General features: G+C 34.7%; 1 protein-coding gene across 2 annotated transcripts in view; it reads left to right on the top strand.

Annotated features, from left to right (window-relative positions):
• ATG5 (autophagy related 5) overlaps nucleotides 1–23,535 on the top strand; it is a 131,164-nt gene that overhangs the window by 46,800 nt on the left and 60,829 nt on the right. For both annotated transcript variants that reach the window (XM_063096913.1, XM_063096912.1), the window contains exon 6: nucleotides 23,305–23,399. In XM_063096913.1, coding sequence (XP_062952983.1) covers nucleotides 23,305–23,399 — 95 coding nt within the window. The remainder of the gene's footprint in view (nucleotides 1–23,304; nucleotides 23,400–23,535) is intronic.

Raw genomic sequence — 23,535 nt, 5'->3', positions numbered from 1 at the left:
AAGGACATAAACAAGGAAAGTAGTTGTGACAAAAAGGCTGAAGATGTCCCAGAGGAAGTGATGCTGTAAAAAAAACTTCATATTAAAGGAACTTTCAGAAATATTTCATGACCCTGAAAACAAAAATAATAAAATTTTGGAAGTTGATTAAAACATAGAGGGAAATATTTCATTTCACCAAGGGATAGGAAAGATGCTTGCCCATAAGTTGTACGTTGAGAAAGTAAGCAGTCTTCAAACTATACTTAAGTTTTTACAAAGAAATAAAACACTAATTCTTAATGTTTCTCATATTTTAAGTTACAGTGTACTAAATAAATATTTGTTTTATTTATTTTTTATTTTCCCATGTATATTTATAACCAACAATGAGAGTTTTTGCTCTGACAAAATTTTTTAAAGATGATGGAACAATCATAATTTCCCCCATTAATTATTAAGGTCACTTTGCACAGTTTCAGCTTGTGGTCACTTTTCCAGTCCCATGCTACCATGCAGATAGGACATCCTATATTTTGTCTATCTTTAATAGTTATTTTTGGCCAGGGAATTAGTCCAATATAATTTTTTTTTTTTTTTATGGTGATGACTAGAGTAAAATAGAAGAAAACCCCCGGTATTCTAAAACATAATTTTAAAAAAACGTGATCCAGTTCTAACTTTTGGGCCATGTTAATGAGGTGTTTGTGGTTAATATTTATGAAACTTATGCAAAATTCAGGGTATTATTATGACCATAGCAGCACATAAGGCATGTATTTAATGACAAAGTATGCTATAAATTACACTTTCTCATTTTTTCTTTCTTTGTTATAATTTTCTTAGATTTGACATGGGTTACATGGAGTTGTTCCTTAGCTTCATATTTATGCATCTGATATTTCTTCACTAGATTATAAGCTTTGCAAAGGCAGGCACCAGGTCTTTTATCTCATTTATATTATTGAGTTCACTTTTTTTGCTGGCTATTTGAATATTAAGTGATATTTTAAGAGACTAGTGAATAAGAGGATAGCCTGAAGGGAAGAAGATGAGGATCATGTATAGACAGAAAGGATTTGAGAATAATTTGACTTCAGAATTGAAATAAATAATTTAAGTGGATAGATAAGTAGGTATTCTTGAAATCTATTGTGAATGTGATGAGTCTGCTAAACAGAGTTCAGGGATTCAGCGGAAGATTCCAAAAATGATTGAAGTGTTTCAACTGGGCATTGGAGAATTGGGTATGGAGGATAATGGTTAAGAGTTATGAAGAGAAAAAGGTCTGGGTTTTAGTCTCAGCTCTGCTAGTAATCTTTAGGTCAAGTCACTCAATCCCTTTGAGTTTCAGTTTCTTAATCTATAAAACAAGAGGATATCTGCCAGATTTCCTTATAGGTGTCTGTAGAGACTTTAATGAAACATTAACACAGTTTATATGAAAGTGTTTGAACAAAAGTAAAGATGTCTTGATAAAAGAATTATTAGAAGTCATTTTGAGACTCTTGAATAGGATTGGCAAACTGTGATCATGGCTAGCCACACACATTCATTTATGTGTAGTCTGTGGCTGCTTTCATGCTACAGTAGCAGAGTTAAATAGTGAGAGACTACATGGCCCACAAGTCTAACATTTATTATCTGGCTTTAAAGAAAATGTTTGTCAACCTGCAGAAGGTTGACCAAACCTTCAGCTTATATTTATCACTGTGATTCAAAATGTCACACATTCAGGACTTGCTATAACTTACTGTATCAGACTTAGTCTAATTACTGCCTTCATTGCTATTTTTTAGGCATAAAATTCCTTTATCTGTGTTTTGAATCTTTGATTCTTTCTTGAGTGTATGTCTGTTGTAAAATTGTCTTCATTAGTTAAATTTAATTTTAAAATGGAGCTTGATTAAATATAACTTAAAGTGGTGTTTGGTTAAAATATACTTTATTCCATCATAATTTTTGGCTGTAAATTGTTTTGTAGCTATTATGCTTGGTTTTGTTTGGGATGGTTGTGATTTAGCTTTATTCAAAATCCTATGAGAGGTATGCTGTGGATACTGGAGTCCTTAGAACTTTATTTTTTATATTTTAAAATTAATATATTCATTTAGGAAATCTTTAGCTGAGTAAATATTGCTTGCAGAAAATACATTTTGGAGTAAAAATGCTGACTTAATGAAGTTAAGGTAAATCAGTGAAAGGTAGGTGTTCTTTCTGTCTAGAAAGCTTTCTCTCCCTTTTTGTCTATTTAACTCCTGCTCAAGATTTAGTGCTCATCTCTATTGTCACTTTTGTATGAAGTCTGCCTTCTTTTATTTTTTTAGTCAAAAGATATTTATTGAGCACCTGACATGTATCTGACACTATGCTAGGAGCTAGTGATCATCTGGCACTGATGGAATAAATATTGTCCCTGTCTTCACAGAGCTTACAGACATTTAGAGGCAGAACTACTTATGCTTTCATGCTGTCATGGCTCCTTGTACATTTATATTCATTTTTGCCCTTGTATTTTGTCACACTCTGGTATAGTTGTATAGTTATATGGTTTATGTCTTCTGCTAGGATGTAAGTTCTCCTGGATAGAGTATATCTTACTAAGACCTAATATGGTTTTAGGCAGAGTAGAGCACATGAATATTGACTGAATGACTCCTTTATTTTACTTCTTTTTATACTACCAGGAAATAATGTTAACAGCTTTTCATAAATGGTTTTTTTTTTTTTTTTTTTTTTTTGTTATTTTTTCGTGACCGGCACTCAGCCAGTGAGTGCACCAGTCATTCTTATATAGGATCCGAACCCGCGGCGGGAGCGTTGCCGCGCTCCCAGCGCAGCACTCTACCAAGTGCGCCACGGGCTCGGCCCTCATAAATGGTTTAATATTAGTATAAGGAAGTGCCTTGTTTGAATTTATTTATGGAAATAGATTTAATGTTTAAGAATTTTTTCCCTCCAAAAGAAGTTCCAATTAATTTGCAAAGTCAAGGGTATTTCAACTTTTTTGTTAGTGTTGTAAATTTCTCAGAATTGAGTCATAACAGATGGTAAATTTATTTCATTTACCTGCACCTGTAAATCATAACAACTAAACAATGATTTAAACGATTTTTGAATATTCTCAAATGCTAATTTTAATTTCCCGGATCTCTGTGAAAGCGAAATAAGAAAAGCTTATGAAACCAAGAAAACTCATTTAAAACATACTGTACCTTTCAGTGTTTTTTATAGGTTTTCATTTTAGATATAAAAATATTTAACCTCCCTGTGAAACAAAGTAATTGACCACAAAAAAAGAAAAGAAAGTAGCATTTTCATTTATGAGACCATTATCACTACATGTGCAGGTTATTTTCTATCTAATGTCAAGCTGTTTCTCATAAGCTAGAGTTTGGAGGAAATCTCTAAAAAAAAAATGTATGTACACCTACACGCACACACATATATATATATGTTTTTATATATATAAATATATATTAAAAATTTTGGGTGGGGGGAGTGGCTGGCCAGTACAGGGATCCGAACCCTTAACCTTGGTGTTATAACACCACACTCTGACCAACTGAGCTAACTGGCCAGCCCCCTTAAAAATATTTTTAACATAATATGTGGCTTAGTTTTCAGCCATACTTTTCTGAGTATTAAATTCTGTAAAAAAGAGGAATGATATTAAATAAATTTCATAGACCTTCAAATAAAGGCAAGATTTGACTGGTAAATATGTTAAAAATTTATATCAATTCTAAAGTGTGATTAATCTTTTTCATCTAATTAGTTTTTTAGAGATTAATTATTTGATCGTGTGCCATTTTAACTCAAAATTGGTTTCTAAGAGGAAATAGTAATAAGTTTTGAAAATACTTTTGTTTGGTAGGTAGCGTAAAAAAATCCCATGGTTCCAGCTCTTTGGAGGCTTGTTTGATAAAGATGGTAGGTTGTAATTGCATTTCTTGGTTTTTATTAGTCGTGTATAGTAGAATAAGTATTAGCATGAGAATCTATTGTTCTGAGATGGAGCACTAGACCTGATCTATTCATTTCTGTATTTATTACCAGTTGTGTGACCGTGGCAGATCACTTTTCTCTCTAAGCTGGAGTTTCCTTATAAATACAAAGGTGGTAAGACCTCATGAGACTCAAATTCAAGGACTTTAAAGCAGTAATCACATGTACCTTAATTCTGATAATAGATTTCCTGGATGAATAATTATTGTTGATTTATTTTTCTCTCTCTTCCTTTTCCCCCCACTCCTTTTCTTTTTCTCCCTGTCCCCCTTCTTTTTAAGCAGGACTCAGGTAGAAGGTAGCAGAAATAACTGTGGTATCATAGAAACACTACTAATACAGAGAGACAAGTGTTTTTAGACTTAATGTAGCTACTACCTGTTTATCTGGAAGCTTCAGTGTCTATGATTTCATTACAGTGTCAGTTACTGTTCTAGGTGTAGGTGGTATAGAAAGAGATTCCTAAGTAGAATTGTCACTAGGGAGACATAAGTACACTTCTTGAACCTTTTGTCTCATTACATTCAGTTATACAATGAAAGGTTGATATTTAGTATTTGATAAGCTTCCTCTTTAAAAGTCTCTCTTTAGCAAATTTCAGATTTTTATCCATCACGGGAACACTAGGATTACATTGTCTAAATAAGACCAGAGAAAATGATAGAATTAATAGTAGCCTCAGTAGTCATCAATATATGGCTGGTCTTTTCTTTTTTCTCTTTTCTCTAGGATCCTGTTCCATATATGGCCAGTCTTGTTTCATCTATTACTTCTCATCCCTCCTCTGTTTTGAGTGTTTAGAAATTTTTATTCTTTCTTTCATTCCACAAATATTGCTCACAGATTTTTAGTCTTCACAGATTTTATACTCTGGTGTTTAATCATGTTTTTGAAACAACATTTATTGTTTCCAGTCTTCATGGCCATGAATCCAATCTTTTATAAGAGAGTCATACCCAGGCCGTAGTAATGTGGATTAGCTAGCCAATCACAAAAACCTACCAGGTGCTAGGCACTGCTCTAGGCACAAGGAACACTGCAGTGAATATGACAGGCATGATCGCTTCCCTCAGAATTTACAGTCTAGTGGGAGAGGCAGACATTAAATAGATAGCCTTTAAATAATTATTACGTTTATAATGACTTGTAGAGGAACAAGGAAGGAATAGAGAGCAGGGTGGCTGTGATGAAAGTGTTACAGGCTGAGGGAATGATGTGGACTAGACTCAGAAGTAATGAGCTTACCAAATTCTGGGAGCAGAAAGAAGGCCATTCTGCATGGAGCATGGTGATCAAGAATGAGGGTGGCAAGAAAGTAACACCAGAAGTTAGGCTGAGACTCTATTGAGGGCCTTACAGGCCATTTTAATAATATTGAACTTAATTTGTGGGGAGTTGGGTAGGATGGTAGGGCACCAATGAAAGATTTTTGGCAGGGCTATAACAGAATCAGATTTTTCCTTTTTAAGTCATCCCTTTGGCTGCGATGTGTTTAATGAATTAGAATGGACGACATATGGCTTAAAAGGCCAGGTAGGAGTCTATACCAGTGGTCAAATGAGAGATGGTAACTGTTCAGACTGTAAATGGTGGCCTTGGGTAGAAAGAAGTGGACAGATTTGAGAAATATTTGAGATGTAGAATTGCTAAAACAGTGTTTGTTGAATATGGTGGGTAATACAATGAGAACTATTGATGTTGATTCCCAAATATTTGAGAAGCTATTGTGTATTTTTGTACTCTCATCCAGGATATGTGTTGTCAAGAAATCTTGGTTACATTGATACATTTAAGATAGATCACTTTTGATACCCAATAACTTTATAATATAATGAAAAGGAGCATAGGTTTTTGATGCCATGTATTTTAAAATATATGCTGATTCCTATTAATTACTGTTTTACTTTCTAAATGCTCAAAAACGTGTTCTAAAATTTTGCTAGAGATTGAAGTCAGTCCTACCAGTTGATAAAATCCATTCATATTTTTAAGCTGAAACATTTGCTGGTCTCCTGACCTCAGGCACCTCTCTCATTGTTTAACAAAGTTATTGACATTGTATTTGTAATCCTATCTTTAGAGTCCTCTAAAGTAATTCTGTTATCTGAAGATTTGAATTAATTTAAAGCCAGCATATCTACCAAAGCAGAGTACCTACTTTAAGAATTTATATAATTCTTAATAATTTAAGAATTATTTTCACTTTAACTGTATACTTTCACCCTCTCCTCTTAGAAGACCATTTTGTTAATAGAGAAAATGGAAGCTAAACAGAAGTTTAAACGGAAGTTGAATAGTTGAGTTTTCTATCTTCCCCAATAATATTCTCTATGTGGTCCTTCTTTCTTTGCCAAACATAGTTTATAAATCTCATTTTGTTTTTTTTTTTACTGTTTTTTACAAGCCTCATGTTTGGTGAAGGCATTCTTGCCACACTTCTCACACATGTTCCTGCTGTAACTTGGTTCTTCTTTTATGGATGTTACTTTAATTTTAATTAGTTGAACAAGTAGTTATGAAATGTGTGCTTTGTGATTTGTGTTTTAGGTACTGGAGACACAGCAGTGAACAAAACAGGCACAAATTCCTGTCCTTATTCAGTTTAAATTCCAGTGGGGGAGACAGATAAAGAAGCATATATAAAAGTAAAATACATTATGTGTCATGTGACAATGAATGCCATGGGAGAAAAAGCAGAGAATGAGAATGGACTGTGTTGGGAGAGATGTTAACAAAAAGGACCACAGGATCCACTAGAGAGAAAAGGGAGACTGTATTTTCCAGGAAAGAAACAATCTGCAGACTGGGAAAATGCAACCTCTGGGCAAACAGGAAGTATGTGCTTCGCCAAGGAGAGGGAAGAGGCCAGCATTTATGCCTGGTGGGATCAGTTTTACATATATATTCAGCAGGCTTGGAGGAATGCTGTGAATATTTATGAGGGAAATCATGCACGTGCACAGTGAGCAGACATACATAGAGCATATGTCCCATGTTCATTTTGGGATGGAGATTTAAAATGAGGTGGAATTTGGCTCCTGTGTCAAAAGGTCAGTATAGGGCACAAAGGTCACTGTGTGCAGACTCAACAGACAGGCTAAAACTGGATTGGGGGTTGGAGGGCTTATCAGGAGAAAACACCCATGAAGCCAACCTTCTGTCCAGTGGGAGCTGCAGTGGTGGATCCCCCAGAGTGAGAGGGAGGGGTTTGCCAGGTGAACTTGATGATGGTCAATGTAGAATTTTTCCAGCTGCAGTTGATTTGACGTTATCTTCCAGAAGCTGGTTTCTGCTTGAATACAGGAAAGAGAAATTTCATGGCAATTAATAACATGTGTAATGTAAGTGTAGGAATACGTATCTAACCCCTCATCCTGCTATGGCTGTTTGGTTCTATTAGTTTTAGAATGTCTCTTTGTAGCCACAGAGAGCCCATGTTCATCTGTCTGTTAGGATATATTTTAAAAGAGAGCATTGCTACTTTAAATAGGATGGTCAGGAAAGTCCTAACCAATCAGATGATGTTAAATGAAGACCTGAATTTGTTAGGGTATCATGCATCTGGAGTTAAGGGCTTCCTATGCAGAGGCACTGAGGTGGGAATATGCAGTTTCAGAGAACATAATACTATGTGTAGCATTTAAAAGTGTAGATAATATAGGTTTTTCTTCTAGGATACTCTTCTAGAGTACTTGTCATTTTTCCTCTACCTGCCGAGGCCAATTTTTTTTTTTTTATTCTGTGTAGCAAAAATGGAACTTGTCTATATCTGGTTCTTTTCATATATCTGTGCAATACAAAGCATTTTTTTTGTAGTTGGTTTTACACTATTTTGAAAGCAGTAAATAAGGTACAGAGAATAGTGACCAATAGGGATTATACCTGTTTACACTAAGGTGGTTAGGGAAGACCTCTTTGAGGAGATGGTATTTAAGCTTGAAATCTTAAGGATGAGAGGAAGCCAACAATGTTAGAGAATAGCATATTTTAAGAACACGAGGCAAAAAAGAGTTCAATTTCAGTCTTAGTCTGTTTGGACTGCTGTAGCAAAAATACCCTAGACTGAGTGGCTTAAAATCTAAACATTTATTGTTTATAGTTTCTGGAGGTTAGGGAGTCCAAGATCAAGGTGCTGACAGATTTGGTGTCTGATGAGCACCTGCTTTCTGGTTCATAGCTGTCTTGTCTCTGTGTCCTCAAATGGTGGAAAGGAGTGAGAGCACTCTGGGTTTTTTTTTATAAGGGCACTAATCCCATCATGAGGACTCCACCCTTACGAACTAATTACCTCACAAAGTCCCCGCCATCATCACATTGGACGTTAGGATTTCAACATGAATTTGGGGGATATAAATATTTAGTCCATAACAGTTATGTTATGAGAAATTGTAAGACCAGCACTTCTTAGATGTAGTGACCAAGGAAGAAGGGTGGCCTGAGATGAGTCTGAAGGGATGGGAAAGAACCAGAATTTGGATTTTAGTGCTTTATACTGAGATACAAAATACTAGATAGAGAAGAGGTATGGGATGGGGAACAGAGCCTATTTGAGAAGTTGTTTTTGAGGCTGAAAATTTGAGATGACTGGTTAGGTGTTGCTAAAGTTAAAGATTGTGAGTGTGTAATAGTAGATGGAGAAGACTTAATAGATTAGAATCTAATGCTGCAGCTTGTAGTTGCATACTCTGTTTACTTTCTCAGTAAGTGCCATCTAGCGATACAAGGCAATGAAATATGGAACAATCCCATTTATTCTGGATGTTTGGCAATTCTGTTTCCACTAACCATTGTCTGCTTTTCTTTCTACATACAGCTGAGCTAATTAGTCATTTTCATTATATTTTTTGCCTGCAGTATTTTTTTGTAGGAATATGAATAAGTTCAGTCTGAGCTGGATGACATTCAAGAATCTACAACTAGGTGAAAAGGTTGCTTAAAACACATTTGTAACATGCTTCCAGTTAAGTTTTACTGTGGAGCAAACAATCGCTTTACTATATATATTACATGTTTTAAATACATTTTTGTGTTCTACTTAGAAATAATGGTGGAAATGTAAAAAGTTTATGCATTTTGCATTTTAACGTAAAGCCATAATTTGCCGGGCTTCTGGAGAATGATTGCTCATGACATTATGTGATTCAGATGAAGATATAAATTTTGTAATAATTTGGATTATAGCCTCTTACAATGCATTGGGTAGACTTGGCAGTGAATATCATGGATTATAAAACTTGCTTAAAACATTTTGACAATTACATCACAATAGACTACAGATTATACTAACATAAGTTTGTTGGAAGGAGTCCATTAATAACAGTGAATGATCATATATCCCTGAGAGAGAATACATTTTTGCATATGAAATTCAGTTGATATACATATAAATCTATATGGCAAGGTGATACTTCAGTCAACATTCTTAGTAATTGGAAATATTTTTAGTGAACACAGTATTATAGGAATACAAAGATTTAATTTTATAATGTCCTTTTAAAACAAACTTTCAAACCAGCTGGGGTAAAAGACTACTTTATAATGTCTTTTATTTTATATTTGGTCTAGTTTAAAGAATTTTTAAAAATTTATGCCGTCTAAGATACTGTCTTTTTTAAAAAAATACGTTAAGTTTGGGAAGGTCCAAGAAACTTTTCCTTATGAGTGTTGATATGCTGTATAAAGGAAATGCAGGCAAACATTCATCTGACCAGTGATTCTCACTCTTGGAGTCATGACCTATCTAATTACTATTTGAATTTATGGCATGATTCTTCTTTCCTCTTAAAAAAATTACAGCATGCACACCCACACATATACACATATACATACACACAGGTATATATAGCTTAACTTATTTTTTTAATGAATTTTTTGCTGTAAAACTGAATTTTATGATTTTCTTTAAGAGAACAAAAAACCCTAGATGTACTTATTTTCCTAGTCCTTTTTTGTTTTGTTCATTAGCTCTTCATCACCTTTCTCTAGAGTAGTGTTTCTCAAGGTATACATCATGGGCCAGAAGCATCAGCATTAACTGGGAACTGATTAGAAATGTACCTTAGATCAATTGAATCAGAAACTCTGGGGTAGGTCCTAGAAGTCTGTGTTTCAGCAAACCCTCTGTGACACACAAGTTTGAGAATCACTGCCCTGGAGCAGGGTTTCTCAACCTTGGCACTACATATTGACATTTTAGACCTGATAATTCTTTGATTTGGCTTTGAGGGTGGGGGGCTATGTATGCATTGGAAAATGTTTAGCAGCACTCCTGGACTCTACCCACTAGATACCTTCTTCCCCACACACCACATCCAGTGATGACAATCAAAAATATCTCCAAGCATTGCCAAATATTCCCCTCAGTGGTAAAATCACCCAGTTAAGAACCACTACTTTAGAGAGAGGTGATGTGGAGTTCGTAGATAAAACTGCTTCTCATTTATAGTATCAATGGCCACTCACTGAATACGCTTAATTCATTCCAAGTTCCGTGCTGGGTATTTTATAGTTTACATGAATTATCACTGCCATCACAACAGCCATACAAGATGTGTTTCAGAGTCCAAAGCCTGGGCCATTCCGTTTATGAAGTTTCTCATCTATTCCAGCTTAGCACTTGAGAACTAGTATGTCTAGTTGTTGTAATGACGTATTTGGCTGTATTTGGCACCGTATTCTCTTTTAAACAAAAGGAATTTGGCATATAAACAAATTAAACAGTTATTTTAACCATTTATCTCTGATGTGTAAACTTAGTCATGTAAACTTTTTATTGTAAACTTAACCATAATTGTTTCTGGATAATGGCAATTATTTTGTTTTTTCTGAGGTGACTGTTAAAGATAAATGAAGCAACAGTATGCTGTCATTGCAGTAAGACTAATTCTACTTACACTTTTGAAGTAACGTGTCTTCTATACAAGCATATTTTCTTTTGCTCCCTTTCATCTCCTCCTCTAGCTCACTTGATCTAGTTTTGCTTGTCTTAACAGCAGTTCTTTCCTACTCTTTTACCTTTCATTTAAACTTACCTCGTCTCTCTCCCATTCCTTCGTTATCTTTCTAGGGTCTGGATAACCAGTAATTAATACTGGTTTAATGTGTTACCAATTTCCCAGGCATCATATGCTTTTAAACAAAGGCCTAGAAATTGCTTGTATGGAGAATTTCAGGTCTCCACCCACAACCCCTGTGACATTCTGTTTACTCCATCTCTGCCTATGTAGACCAGTCCTGATTAGTGGCTGTGGTAATAATTAATTCTGGCTATCAGAATTGTATATTTATGGTGTCGTTTCCCGAACCAGAGAAGTCATTGCAGTTCCATAGCTGTGCTAGTTTCTTGTTACTCATTGCATGCCTTTTCTCTTTTACTACTTTAGAAACTCTAGAAGGTTCAGAGATCCTTTTATGTGAAAATCATATTTAAATATTGTAAAACTAAAATCACATGTCCCTTAATGATAGGAATATCTTCTTAGAAATGTGTTGTTAGTTGTTTTCATCATTGCACGAACATCACAGAATGTACTTAAACAAACCAAGATGGTATAACTAATACACACCTTGACTATATGGTGTAGCCTATTGCTCCTAGGATATAAACCTGTACAGCATGCCTACTGTACTGAATATTGTACGCAATTGTAATACGATAGTAAGTATTAGTGTAGCTAAATACATCTAAACATAGAAAAGGTACAGTAAAAATATAGCATAAAAGATTTTAATAAGTGGTACACCTGTATATCGCACTTATCGTGAATGGAGATTGCTGGACTGAAAATTGTTCTGAGTCAGTGAGTGAGTGATAAGTGAATGTGAAGCCCTAGGACATGACTGTACACTTCTGTAGACTTTGTAAATGCCATACATGTAGGCTACATTAAATTTATTAAAAAAAAAAAAAAGTAGTTGTGCTACAACATTGTGACAGCTATCACATCACTAGGCAACAGGAATTTTTCAGCTCTATTATAATCTTATGGGACCACCATCATATATGCAGTCCGTTGTTGATCAAAACCATCCTTATGTGGTGCATGACTGTATCTATGCCAATATTTTAGTTAGCATTCAAGATAGGCAAGATTTTTACCCAAACACTTTGAAAACTGGAAAGGATAAAGATAAACAGCCAATAAAAAAAGAGTACAAAATAAACAAGTTTGTTCATCTAAGATTCAAAGTGTTCAGTCAAGTCCTGATTATTTTCAAAGTGGGTTTCCACTTAAGAAGCATTTAGGATCTAGACTATCCTTGAGTTCCTGGAGCTCTTTTACATTTAGTTTCTTTCTGTCTTTCCCATTGTCAGAAGAATATCAAAATATCTCAAACAATGTTTCTATTGGAGTTAATTTCCATAATTCTAATTGTTGTTAAATTCTAAATCACCATAAGCCTCACTAAAAATATCAAGATTTTGTGGCTATTTTTCTTAAAATAGCTTTTTATTTTTGTTAGTTCTTAGATTTTGTTCTACAAGTATATTAACCTGTATTTACTTTTCATTTATCTTAAAGTTGTTATTTTTATGTAGGATTTTAAAACCCTATAAACATATCTTTTACATATTTTTTGAAAGATGAAATATTAATATTTGATTTAGAATATAAGGAAGGAGCAGAAGAGAGAAGATGATGAGTGGAAATATAGGAAGTGGGAAGAGAAGGGAGACAATTCCTAGGCTTGTTGAATTAAAGGGGAAAGGCTTCACATTTATGACAGAGGTTATTCTCCCCAATGTTTTTATCATCATTTATTTTCAGGTGTTATCCTCAAAAGAATATAGTATGAGATTCAGATATCTGAGTTGTAAATGAATGATTTGAGAAACATCAGTAGGCTAATTAGTAACTTTATTCTCATTTTTACTGTTAGGATCCTTGGAAATCCTGATTGAATTTTTGTGCCTTATTGAATATATTATGTATATCACATATCACTAAGAGTTACTGAATATGTTTAAAACAATACTGTTTAGTCCAAAATAAGCTCATTATAGAAAGTGATAAAGTAGGATTTGTAAAATTCTGAATGGGCTTTATTATTTTTTGAGATACGTATGTAGTTTTAATGAATGAGTTGTTATAACAAATCTAATTTTGTAGAAAATGCCACGTGAACAATTCTCTTAGCTAAAAGTTGAACTATGATTGATATTTCCAGTTTCACTCATTATTGTCCTTGTCTTCTAAGGACTAGTTCCTAATTGAGTAATATCTTTAATTGATTATCACAGTGCACTTCTCTATGCATTCATTTAAGAATAATGCTTTAATGAACATGTTCAAACAAGCAATATTTCCTTCTGCAGCAGAGCTACTGCTAGCTGTTTCATTTTTTCATCTCTACTAGGGGAGATGAGATTTGTTAAATTACTGTACATGACACTAATGAATCTTGAAGCATAGAACCACGGAATTTCTGATAATATGAATATACCATTCATTAATAATTCCCAGATTCCTGATAAGTTGTCATTGAATTGGCTGAGCATTGAGTTTTAGCAAACAAGCAGTTTTATTTATAGAAACGTAACTGAAAATTTTCTGTGGTGTGATTGCACCCGGGAGCAGCTACTGGCCTGATCTGGGGCAAATCATTTACCACTTTGAGCCATGGTTTTAGGGCTGCATCAGTAAGTTCTGTGAAAAGTAAATGATATAAAACCCTTGGGTCTTAAAAACAATCACTCTGGTTTTACTATTGTGAAAACCCACAGGTTTTTCCTATTTCTCACTGTAGCATCACTTTACTGGTGTTTTGTTTAATACCACTTTGACCAGCCTAAACTTCTGATCTACTCTTCACTCTTAAGTATCTATTGCTTAGTCATCTCTGCCATTTGAGGAGATGGGGTTGCTGAGGGGAAGGACTTGAGCCAGTAAGCACTGCTGGTGCAAGATAAAGGACTTATCAGAACTATTAGAAATTGTGATAATTTTATGTGTCAGTTTGGCTTCACAGCTACGTATTAAGTGAAGAAAAGAGTTTGTTGTGTACTTGTTTTATTTTTTGTTTTGCGTTTAAATTCTGTACATTTTCTAGTACTCAATTAGTTGCCTGATAGGAGCAAATGGTTTGATAGATTTCACTCTACACAGATCCTACAAAATAAAAACTTGTTCGAGCATGCTGTTTCTTCTATCTACTCTTTTATTCTTTCTTTAGTCTTTTTTGCCTAGAATGAAACTGCAGATTTCATAAAATCAACTGTTTGCAAATTGAGAACTTCTTTTAAAGGGAAATCTTTCATGTAGCCACCATGGACAGATTAGATAGATTTAAAATAGAATAGAATTTACCTGGAGCTTATTACATTTACTAAATTCCTGTAATATCTCAAACCTTTTACTTTCGTTATCTCTGTTAGGAATCACAAGAATTAAATAAATATTATCAAGTTTGCAAATGAGAAAATGGGTTCATATAACTAGTTAGAAATGGGATCAGAGGCCAGCCAGTGGCTCACTCGGGAGAGTGCGGTGTTGAGAGAGAGAAATGGGATCAGGATTTGAACCTAGATCTCTGATTCTAAAGTGATGTATTTTTCATTACATCTGGAGGTTATTAACTCTGGATACATTTTATAATCATCTGAGAGCTTTCAAAAAGTACAGATGCCAGGGAATAAAGTAATTGGTCAGAGGTGGTTCCTGCACATTAGTATTTTTTAAAGGCTCGTTGGGTGATCCTAGGGAGGAGCTAAAGTTAAGAAATGTTGCATTACATATTCCATTTCTAGTGACAACTGGTGACCGCTTTGTTTGGAAGCTTTTGTTGTCAGTGGGTATCATTACTAGTGTTTTCCAATTTACGTTTTCTCACCAGAAGCATGATGGATTTGTATTAGAATAAAGAAAATATCTTGTATAATAAATATTGCAAAGATACCAGTGAGCATAATGGGTTATCTTTTTTTGGGTAGTTGTTTCAAAAATTAAAATAGATTTTCGGTTTTTTCTTATGACTTTGGAGTGCTAGCGTGAAGTGAAAGTGAATTTGATTACTTGTTAAATTTGTTTATTGCCCTCTGAATCTAGGAAAGAAATAAATATAGTGTAAGAGGAAATGCGTTTTCTCAATTTACAGTAGTTTTGAAAAGTAATAAAACAGATTATTGGTTATAAATCTATAGATTATTTTAACAGGAATACATTTAGATAATTAGTCCTGGCCTGCCATTGTTCTACAGCTCTGTAAATCTCTTTTTTGGCAAATAAACTACTTTATTTAAAGGTTGTCTTTTGGATTACAGGAAGATGTGAGTATAATTGAAGATCATTCTTCTTTTTAAAATTTTTAACATAAGCACATAGAACATCAGAATAAGTTGTTTTTCTACATCATGAAATTTTTGAATTTTAAATTTTTTAGATTGTTGCCCAGTTTAAAAATAAATTTGAAATGAACTCATCTTCATTGGGTAGAATACAGTAATTGAATCCTGTCTACTTAAAAATAAAGGCAGTTACTGGGATTGACTCTTGGGATACATTTAAAGATGTAACTTGCAATTATGGTTCATTGACTGGTGACGTTGAAATTAAAGTTTACAGTCTGCTTTTTTCAGTATTAATTAGATTTTGTTTAATTTCCAGCATTAGTCTTTAACCATTTACAAAGTTTTCATAGGTAACTAGTTTTTACTGGCTCCATTTATAGACCTATGCTGAAATGAGATATAATAACTGTGAGCCTCTCATCTTCCCAGATTAACAAGAAACCTCTTTTTCCCCATCATGCTTGTTTCCTCTCCCCTAATATTTGGAGACATTTAGGAGCAGGAGGGATTGGGAAAGAATGGTTATTTAAGTCTTAAGGGTGGTGTAGGTGGAACTCAGGCTAGCCTGACAAGAAAGGAGGACTCCTCAGATGTTGGCCTAGATGTTCTTGGATCACCATTCCTGTTCCCAACACTGTTCCATGGTATGGCTGGAGATTAATGGAGTTGATATTGTGCCCATGGAATGAGACCTTATATGGCAATTGAAAGGGTTGGAGGAAGCAAAAGTGGATGGGCATTTGGTGTGGTAAAATGTTGTAGTCTCTTATTCTTCCCACCATGGCTAGCAAAAGCCACTCAATTGCATACTTCCAGCAGGCAACTTTCACATAGTATTTGATGTGAGCAGTGCAAACTCCCTGGCCCTTAGCCAGACTGAACACTCTATCAATCCTGTGATGATGGGGTTTTGGAAGGGCCACTTTTCCATACTGGTCCTGATACTTTATTTACCCTGTTATGAAATCTAGAAGCTCAGTGTCTTCTCTTGTTGAATCTGAAGCAGCCTAAAAGATAATAGCAAACACTTAGGTAGCACTTTGTGTTGGGCATGGTTGTAAGCATTTTGCATCTATTAACTCATTTCTTCCTTTCAGTGACTTTGTGAATATGTACTATTAATATCTTCACTTTATAAGTGAAGAAATTGAAGCATGGAGTTTTAAGAGTGTCTAGCTGAAATTTGGGCAGCTATTAAATGGCAAACCTGGTAAACAAACCCAGGTGGTATAGCTCCAGTGCCTGCTTTTTCCACTACGTCATGCTTCATTGCTATTTTTTTCTTTTTGTTGTTCCTATTTGCCTGAATTAGTAATTATTTAGCCATTAACAAACATACATTGAATATGTACTGTGTACTTTGAGTTTTGTAGGACTGAAGATATAGAAGGCAAAGTCCTTGACCTCATAGAACTTATATTTTAGTTGAGGGAGAGTCAGTAAATAATTAAATATGTAAATAGGATAATTTCAGATACTGACAAGTGCTTAGAAGAAAATAGAGTAATTGTATAGGGAATGATTGGAGAGTGGAGCTTTTTTAGCTAAGATTATGAGGGAACTCTTCTCTAAGGAGGTGACACTTGTGTTGAGAGTTGAACTTTGACAATGTAGCGGCTATGTGAAGATTAGAAAAGTGGGTATTCCAGGCTGCTAAAACTGAGATGAGGACAAGTTTGGTATTTTCAATTGAAAAAAAAGAAAAATAGTGTGACTTGGAGCTTAGTAACTAAGCAAGGTAGTAAGGTAAGCAGTGAGGTCTCAGGGGAATGCAAGAACAACAGCATTCCAAGGGGGTAGGAGGAGGGCTGGTAGGAGTTTGCTTCTGGGTGAAGAGGTATTTTATTTTACTGACGTTATTTATCATTGCCTGTGTGCAGAGTTTGGGCAGTGAATAGTCTGCCCAGTTGCAGGCGATAAGTGGGTACAGTGGGCTTTTTAAAAAAAATAATGATTCTAGTACTTAAAATAACCATATTGTTAAAGTGTATCATAAAGCATTATTCTTTATGGTTTGTTAGAGAAATGTTTGAAAAGTGATTCATTAATAACATGATTTGATTTACGTTTAAAAAGAGTATTCTGGATGCTGTGGGGGGGGGATAAACATGGAAGGATCACGACCACTTAGGAGGTTGTTGCAGTGTTTCAAATGACAGGTGATAGTGATTTAGATGAAAGTAATAGCAGTGAACAAACAGAAGTAAGTGCACTCTAAATATATATTGATTACTGTCCTTGAAGCCAATTTTCCCAGACTGTAGCACTTATTTTGCAGGGCAAAGGAGTCTTTTCTCAGTTTATTCTCAGACAGTAAGAGTCCAGGTCAGAACTGTCCTGGGATCCAGGTTTTATTGCTGTTTTGATTCACTTAAACCACAAATTCCCCTGGGGTACAATCCTGCTGTCAAGATGTGTGTTTATATACAGGATTAAGGATTAGCCTTCTCCATGAATGGCACTCCTCAGCCTTGATGCAAAGGCCAGCCCACTGGTCCTGCCTGTTTCTGTTGTCATGATGAATTTTCAGGGACCTTGAAACCTTTCCAAGTCTACTTTTCTTTGGTTAGAACCTTCCTATCAGATATACTGCATCTCAGTAAGTTTCTGGCTCTTATATAAATGTGTGGGTGTAGTTCTGTTGAGCAGCATCCAAGCACCAATGGACATGCTGAGAAAAAGAGAATCCTCCCTGCCCTTAGTTCAGCCCAACTGCCCTATTAACATGTTTCTTTTAATTTGACTTGACTCAGAAGACAAATGAGTTTGAAGATATAGGTCACTTATTTAACACCTGCTTTTGGCAGCCTACCAGTAATTGCTGTTTGTTCCTTTTTTCCCCCTATTTTGTATAACGAAGATGTTTAATGAAGAAATTTATGTAATGAAGAAATTAATTCAAATAGGTCTGTACCTGGATATGTTTTCTGTTACATATCTTGAAAGCCTCTGGTTAAAACACTCTGGTTAAATGGCCACTTATACTGATTTGAATAATACTGTTGATAGATGCAAAATTTTGTGAAGAATGGGTTCCCTTCAGTAGTGATTTTCAGCCATTTGCTTTTCTCTTCAAAGAAAAGCCTAGATTGTGCTGTTACAATTTGACATTTATTTGCGGTGCTGTAATTCTGTAGATGTTAAAGACCAGGAAATGGATAGTATACACGTGGAGGCCGTTTCGCCCTTTTCCTATTTGCAGGTCCCAGCCAGCTGAATTGAGCTGAATAGCAATCCCTGCAGTCCCCCTACATGTTCTCCATGTCTCCTGTGGGGAATTTTAGACACATTATTTGTGGCATAAGAATGTTAAAAATTATCTGGCCTGGAGCTCTTACCTCCCGTAAAGCTTAAGTGGAAGAATAAATGAATCCTTTAAAGTTGCCACTTTTTTCCTGTTGTTTTTCCATGTGAGGAACAAGAATACAGATTTAAGCAACTGTATATTTATGCATCTTAGATCTGAAATTTTAAAATTTTTTTCCAGATTTTGTTGAATTTCCAAGACCAATATGAAAGCTTAATTCAGTAGAGACTGAGGAAAAATTGGTGGCCACCAGGATTTTGAGGAATTCTATTTTTAATCTTTTTTTAAAAAATAGATCGAATGTTTCTATAGAAGAGTCCTTCAATTTTGTGGTCCTTGATTTGGTCGCCTTCTTAAACAAATGTTAAGTTTTTTTAAAAAAAAAGAAACTGACTTATCAATTATATTGCTAATAGCTCCAGCAAGAAGTATATATGCTACTTTCCTTTCTCCCATTGTATGAATAAGCTAAGTGACTGCTAGTTTTAATTTCCTTCTACTTAGTTTTTGTTTTGTTTTGTTTTAGAATCAGAACTAAGTAACTTTGAAAGTTGTTGAAATTGATGTACATTTATTTACAATTATAGTTTAAAAAATGAACAGCCAAAGGTCATTATTATGCTTCTGCTACTTGTAAATACTGTTCTTGATGGCTGATAACTAATTTTATACTTAATTATAATAACTAATAGCATAGCTCCAATATTTAAACTATTGCTTGGAAACAGGTCAATATGTTCTTGATTCATTAATATTTAGGAAGATAATAAAGCTTCCTGGAGTATAGAAGAGGCTCTAATATTACAAAATCCCGTGTGAAAGACACTTGGTTATCCATTTAATCTCAGCACTGATTTTCTTTTATTTTCTTGTATTTGTATCTTTCTTGTTAATAACTTTGACCTATAAAAGTTAGTTTATTCTTGGTTAGATTGTTTTTAGTATTGCTGAGAAAATGCCTATTTCATATAAGAATATGACATTTTTATAAGAAGACTAAAAACTAATATTAATTAATACAGATACTTTATTGTGTCTTTCTTCCTTTTAAACATAGTTGTATCTGTCTGGGTCCAGTCAGGAGCTAGAAACCACAGAATTTGTTAAACAGGGTAAGTTTTATATAAAGAATTATTGAACTCTGATAAGAGTGACTAATATATAAGAAAACTCTGTATGGTACCCTAGGGCTAAGGGAGGAAGACCAAACTTGTAAGAGGCCAGACCTCCTTGGAGAAGGTATAGTTCAGTCCACTGAATTAGTACAGAAGTCTTTTCTTTTGCCCAGCCTGGAGCTGATCTGTAGTTTGAGGGCCATCAGAGCAGTCTGAAGTGCAGGTGATCAGCAACAGGTGGCATGGGTATGCAAAGGGTGTGGTGGCTGAGTGTGAAACCACAGACAAGCAGCCCATGTGGGCCACCAGGGTAAACTGGGGTGCTGATTAGGCCAAGGGGCCTTCAGTGTGCCTGTCAAGGCAAGAAGCCTTCAAAGTGGCTATATTCTGTGTTGAGAGGGCAGGTTATCCCTAGGCCAGGCCAAGACTGAAGGTTGCAGAGACACTGTGCCTCTGGGCTTGTGGCTGGGGTGGCATTTCACCTGATGTCCTCACCCCCATGCCACTGGCCACCATGCAGCAGTTGGGAACTGCAGAAGAGCCCTTTCTCCTGCAGTCTCCTTTCCGCACTCTCTGCTGAGAAATCTTAAAGTGGTTGTTCACAGTAGAGATGCTTAAAGGATTTGTGTCCATATGGCTTATATCGAAGGGTAAATTTGGGGCTGAGAGCCAATAATTTGATAACTGACACAATAATGTTCCTTTTTCCAGCTTTTTTTTTTTTTTTTTCCATATATGTGTGTAAAAATTACTTTTTACTAATTACCTTTCTTTACTTTTTATTTATTTGTGTTTTCATTTCTTTAGCCCTGTTGAAATTTTGAGTCAGGTAATTGTTTTGTGGAGCTGTCCTATGCATTGTAGTATGTTTAGCGGCATCCCTGGCCTGTGTCCACTAGATGCTAGTAACACACACACACACACAGTTGTGACAACCAAAAATGTCAGACATTACTAAATGTTCCCTAGGGAGCAAAATCTTCCCTGGTTGAGAACCATTCCTTTAGCCTGTGTTTTTTTCTGTTAGAACCTATATAAATCTCTCTTTTAATCAGGGGTTGCTTGTGTTTTTTAACAGGTTCTATTTTGATAAAGAGGGAGTTTTAAAGAATTATAAAATTTTATTTTCAGAAGAGGAATGAGAAGCTAATCAAACTCTTTATTGTGTCTGTATGTGAATTTGGAATTTTCAATAGATTTTGTTTCTAGGCACCTTGCTATTTGGATGAAGAGCTAAAATTAGATCCAATTTTTTAAAATGATATGTTTGTAGTGTTCTATTATATTCATTCTCTGATTCAAGAGCATATGTTATGCATGCACCATGCTAGGTGCTAGAAATTTAATGGTGAGGCAGTGAATAAAATTTCAGGTATGCATGAAGAGTTATATTATTTAGCGGTCACATTCTTTCTTGGTACTTGATGATAGAAAGACACTTTTTAAAAGCATTGGAAGAATAATTGCTTCATATATGAAAGGACTGTGTCAAAGGCAGATTATGCTAAGAGTATTAAGCATTAAAATATGATTTTGTATCTTAGCATTAAGGTACGATTTTGCATTGGCTTTGCTAATAAGCATTAAGATACAATTTTGTAGCAGTAAGATACAGTTCTGTGGCTGCAGTGGTTGAAACAGTTGTGGACTTTGAATCAGAAGACCGAGATTCTGGTCTTAGTTCTTAATTAAACATGTAACAACCTGCACCTTAGTTATCATCTGTGAAATTATACTGGACTAACTGGATTCAAAATTCCTATCCTAACCAGTTCTAATGTAGTATTCGTCTTCCCCCAGATTGGAATTGAAGATGAGAGTAGAGAATATCTAAAGCCTGTTACAGTCTTCCATGACAGGGGTATGAGAAGGAACAACTATAAATTTTATTTTTTTGTGTAGTTAATGATTGCATAAGCATATCAATAATTTGCTACTAGATTGGATCGAGACAAGTCTAGTAACAGAATGTGTTTTTAACACCAAGCTGAACTGAAATTGTGGAACTATTTATCTGCTTTACAGAGATTTGATTTTGATAAAAATTCTGAGTATAAAAAATATTTTATCATGGGATTCTGGGTGAGTTTAAAAGGACTTGCTTAAAAAAGCAATGTACAGAATGGGAGAAAATACTTGTAAATGACATATGAGGTAAGGGGCTTGTATCCAGAATTCATAAAGAACTCTTACAACTCAGCAATAAAAAGACAAACAGCCCAATTTTAAAAGGGGCAAAGGATTTAATAGACATTTCACCCAAACTAAAATGAGATATCAGTTCACATCCACTAGAATGACTATAATCAAAAAACCAACCATAATAACTGTTGGCAAGGATGTGGACAAATTAGAATCCTCATACATTGCTGGTAGAAAGGTAAAGTACAGTCACTTTGGAAAATAGTTATGGCAGTTTCTCAAAACATAGTTACCATACAGCACTTAAACAGAGTTAACATATGACCCAGCATTTTCACTCCTAGGTACATACCCAAGAGTATTGAAAACATATATCCATATAAAAACTTGTACACGAATGTTCTCATAGTAGCATTATAGCCAAAAAGTGTGAACAACTCAAATGTGTGTCAACTGATAGATAAACAAAATCTGATAAGTTCATCCAGTGGAATGTTATTTGGCCATAAATATAAATGAAATTCTGATACATGCTACAATGTGAATGAAATTTGAAAACATAATGCTAAGTGGAAAAAAAAAAAAAAACAGATGCAAAAGACCTCATGTTTGTATAATTCCACTTATGTGAAATGTCTGCAATAGGCAAACTATAGAGATAGAAAGTAGATTAGAGATTTCCAGGGGCTGAGGGAAGGGGTGAATGGGAGTGACTATTAATAGCTACAGGTTTTATTTTGGGGGATGATAAAAATGTTCTGAACCCTGAATATACTAAAAGCACTGAATTATGTAACTTAAAAGGGTGAAATTTATGATTTGCAAATTATATATCAGTAGTTTTTTTTAAAAAAAAATTGAACCTGAAAAATTAAAGGAGTTTAATGAATCTGAGATTAAGCTTCAATTGACAGTTCATAAACGTCAGTTCCACATTCCTTTCAAAACCTTTCCTATAATTTTATTTTCTTTAATGTTTAATATTTACTGTGTTCAGTATTTTTACTCTATTTCTTTACACAGTTCTGGTTAACATTTAGTTTACTTGAAGCTGTGCCTTTATAGTTTAGCAGTAGGAACAGGACCAGGAGAGTCAAGACATCTATTCCCTACCTAGTGTTTTTTGCTTTGATAACACAAGTAGTCACATGAGAGGGTCTTCAAAAAGTTTACGGAAAGATTCGTATTATCTATTTTTCTATGAACTTTTTGTAGTACCCATAACTGTTTTGGGTTTCTGAGAAAAAATGTCTATGCCAATATCTAGGAAGAGGAAGCACTAATGTAGAAAATATTAGTTTTATGTCTTGCTTTATGTTTAGTTATGGAAAGATAACTTAAGAAAAAAGTAATATAAATGATACACTTTCATCCTTCTAGGAGGATGTTTAAAATTTTCATCTCTGTATGTGAGGTAATCTGTTATAATGTTCATTTTTAATAACAAATAATTTATATTATTGCAGACAGATTTGACCAGTTTTGGGCCATCAATCGGAAACTCATGGAATATCCAGCAGAAGAAAATGGATTTCGTTATATTCCGTTTAGAATATATCAGGTAGGAAGCAACATTCTTCCTCAGACATCTTGCTTCTTAAAGCATTCTAGTCCAGAACTCTTAAGTTTGTGTAGTAACTGAACAGTATTTATTAGGGTTTTTCAGATCTGTATCTTTTGGTGGCCATCAAACAAGA

The sequence above is a fragment of the Cynocephalus volans genome, chromosome 5, assembly GCF_027409185.1.
Source record: "Cynocephalus volans isolate mCynVol1 chromosome 5, mCynVol1.pri, whole genome shotgun sequence".
In the NCBI taxonomy this organism is placed as follows: Eukaryota; Metazoa; Chordata; class Mammalia; order Dermoptera; family Cynocephalidae; genus Cynocephalus; species Cynocephalus volans.
The sequence above is the reverse complement of the archived record's forward strand: the minus strand, read 5'-3'. Positions and strand labels throughout refer to the sequence as shown.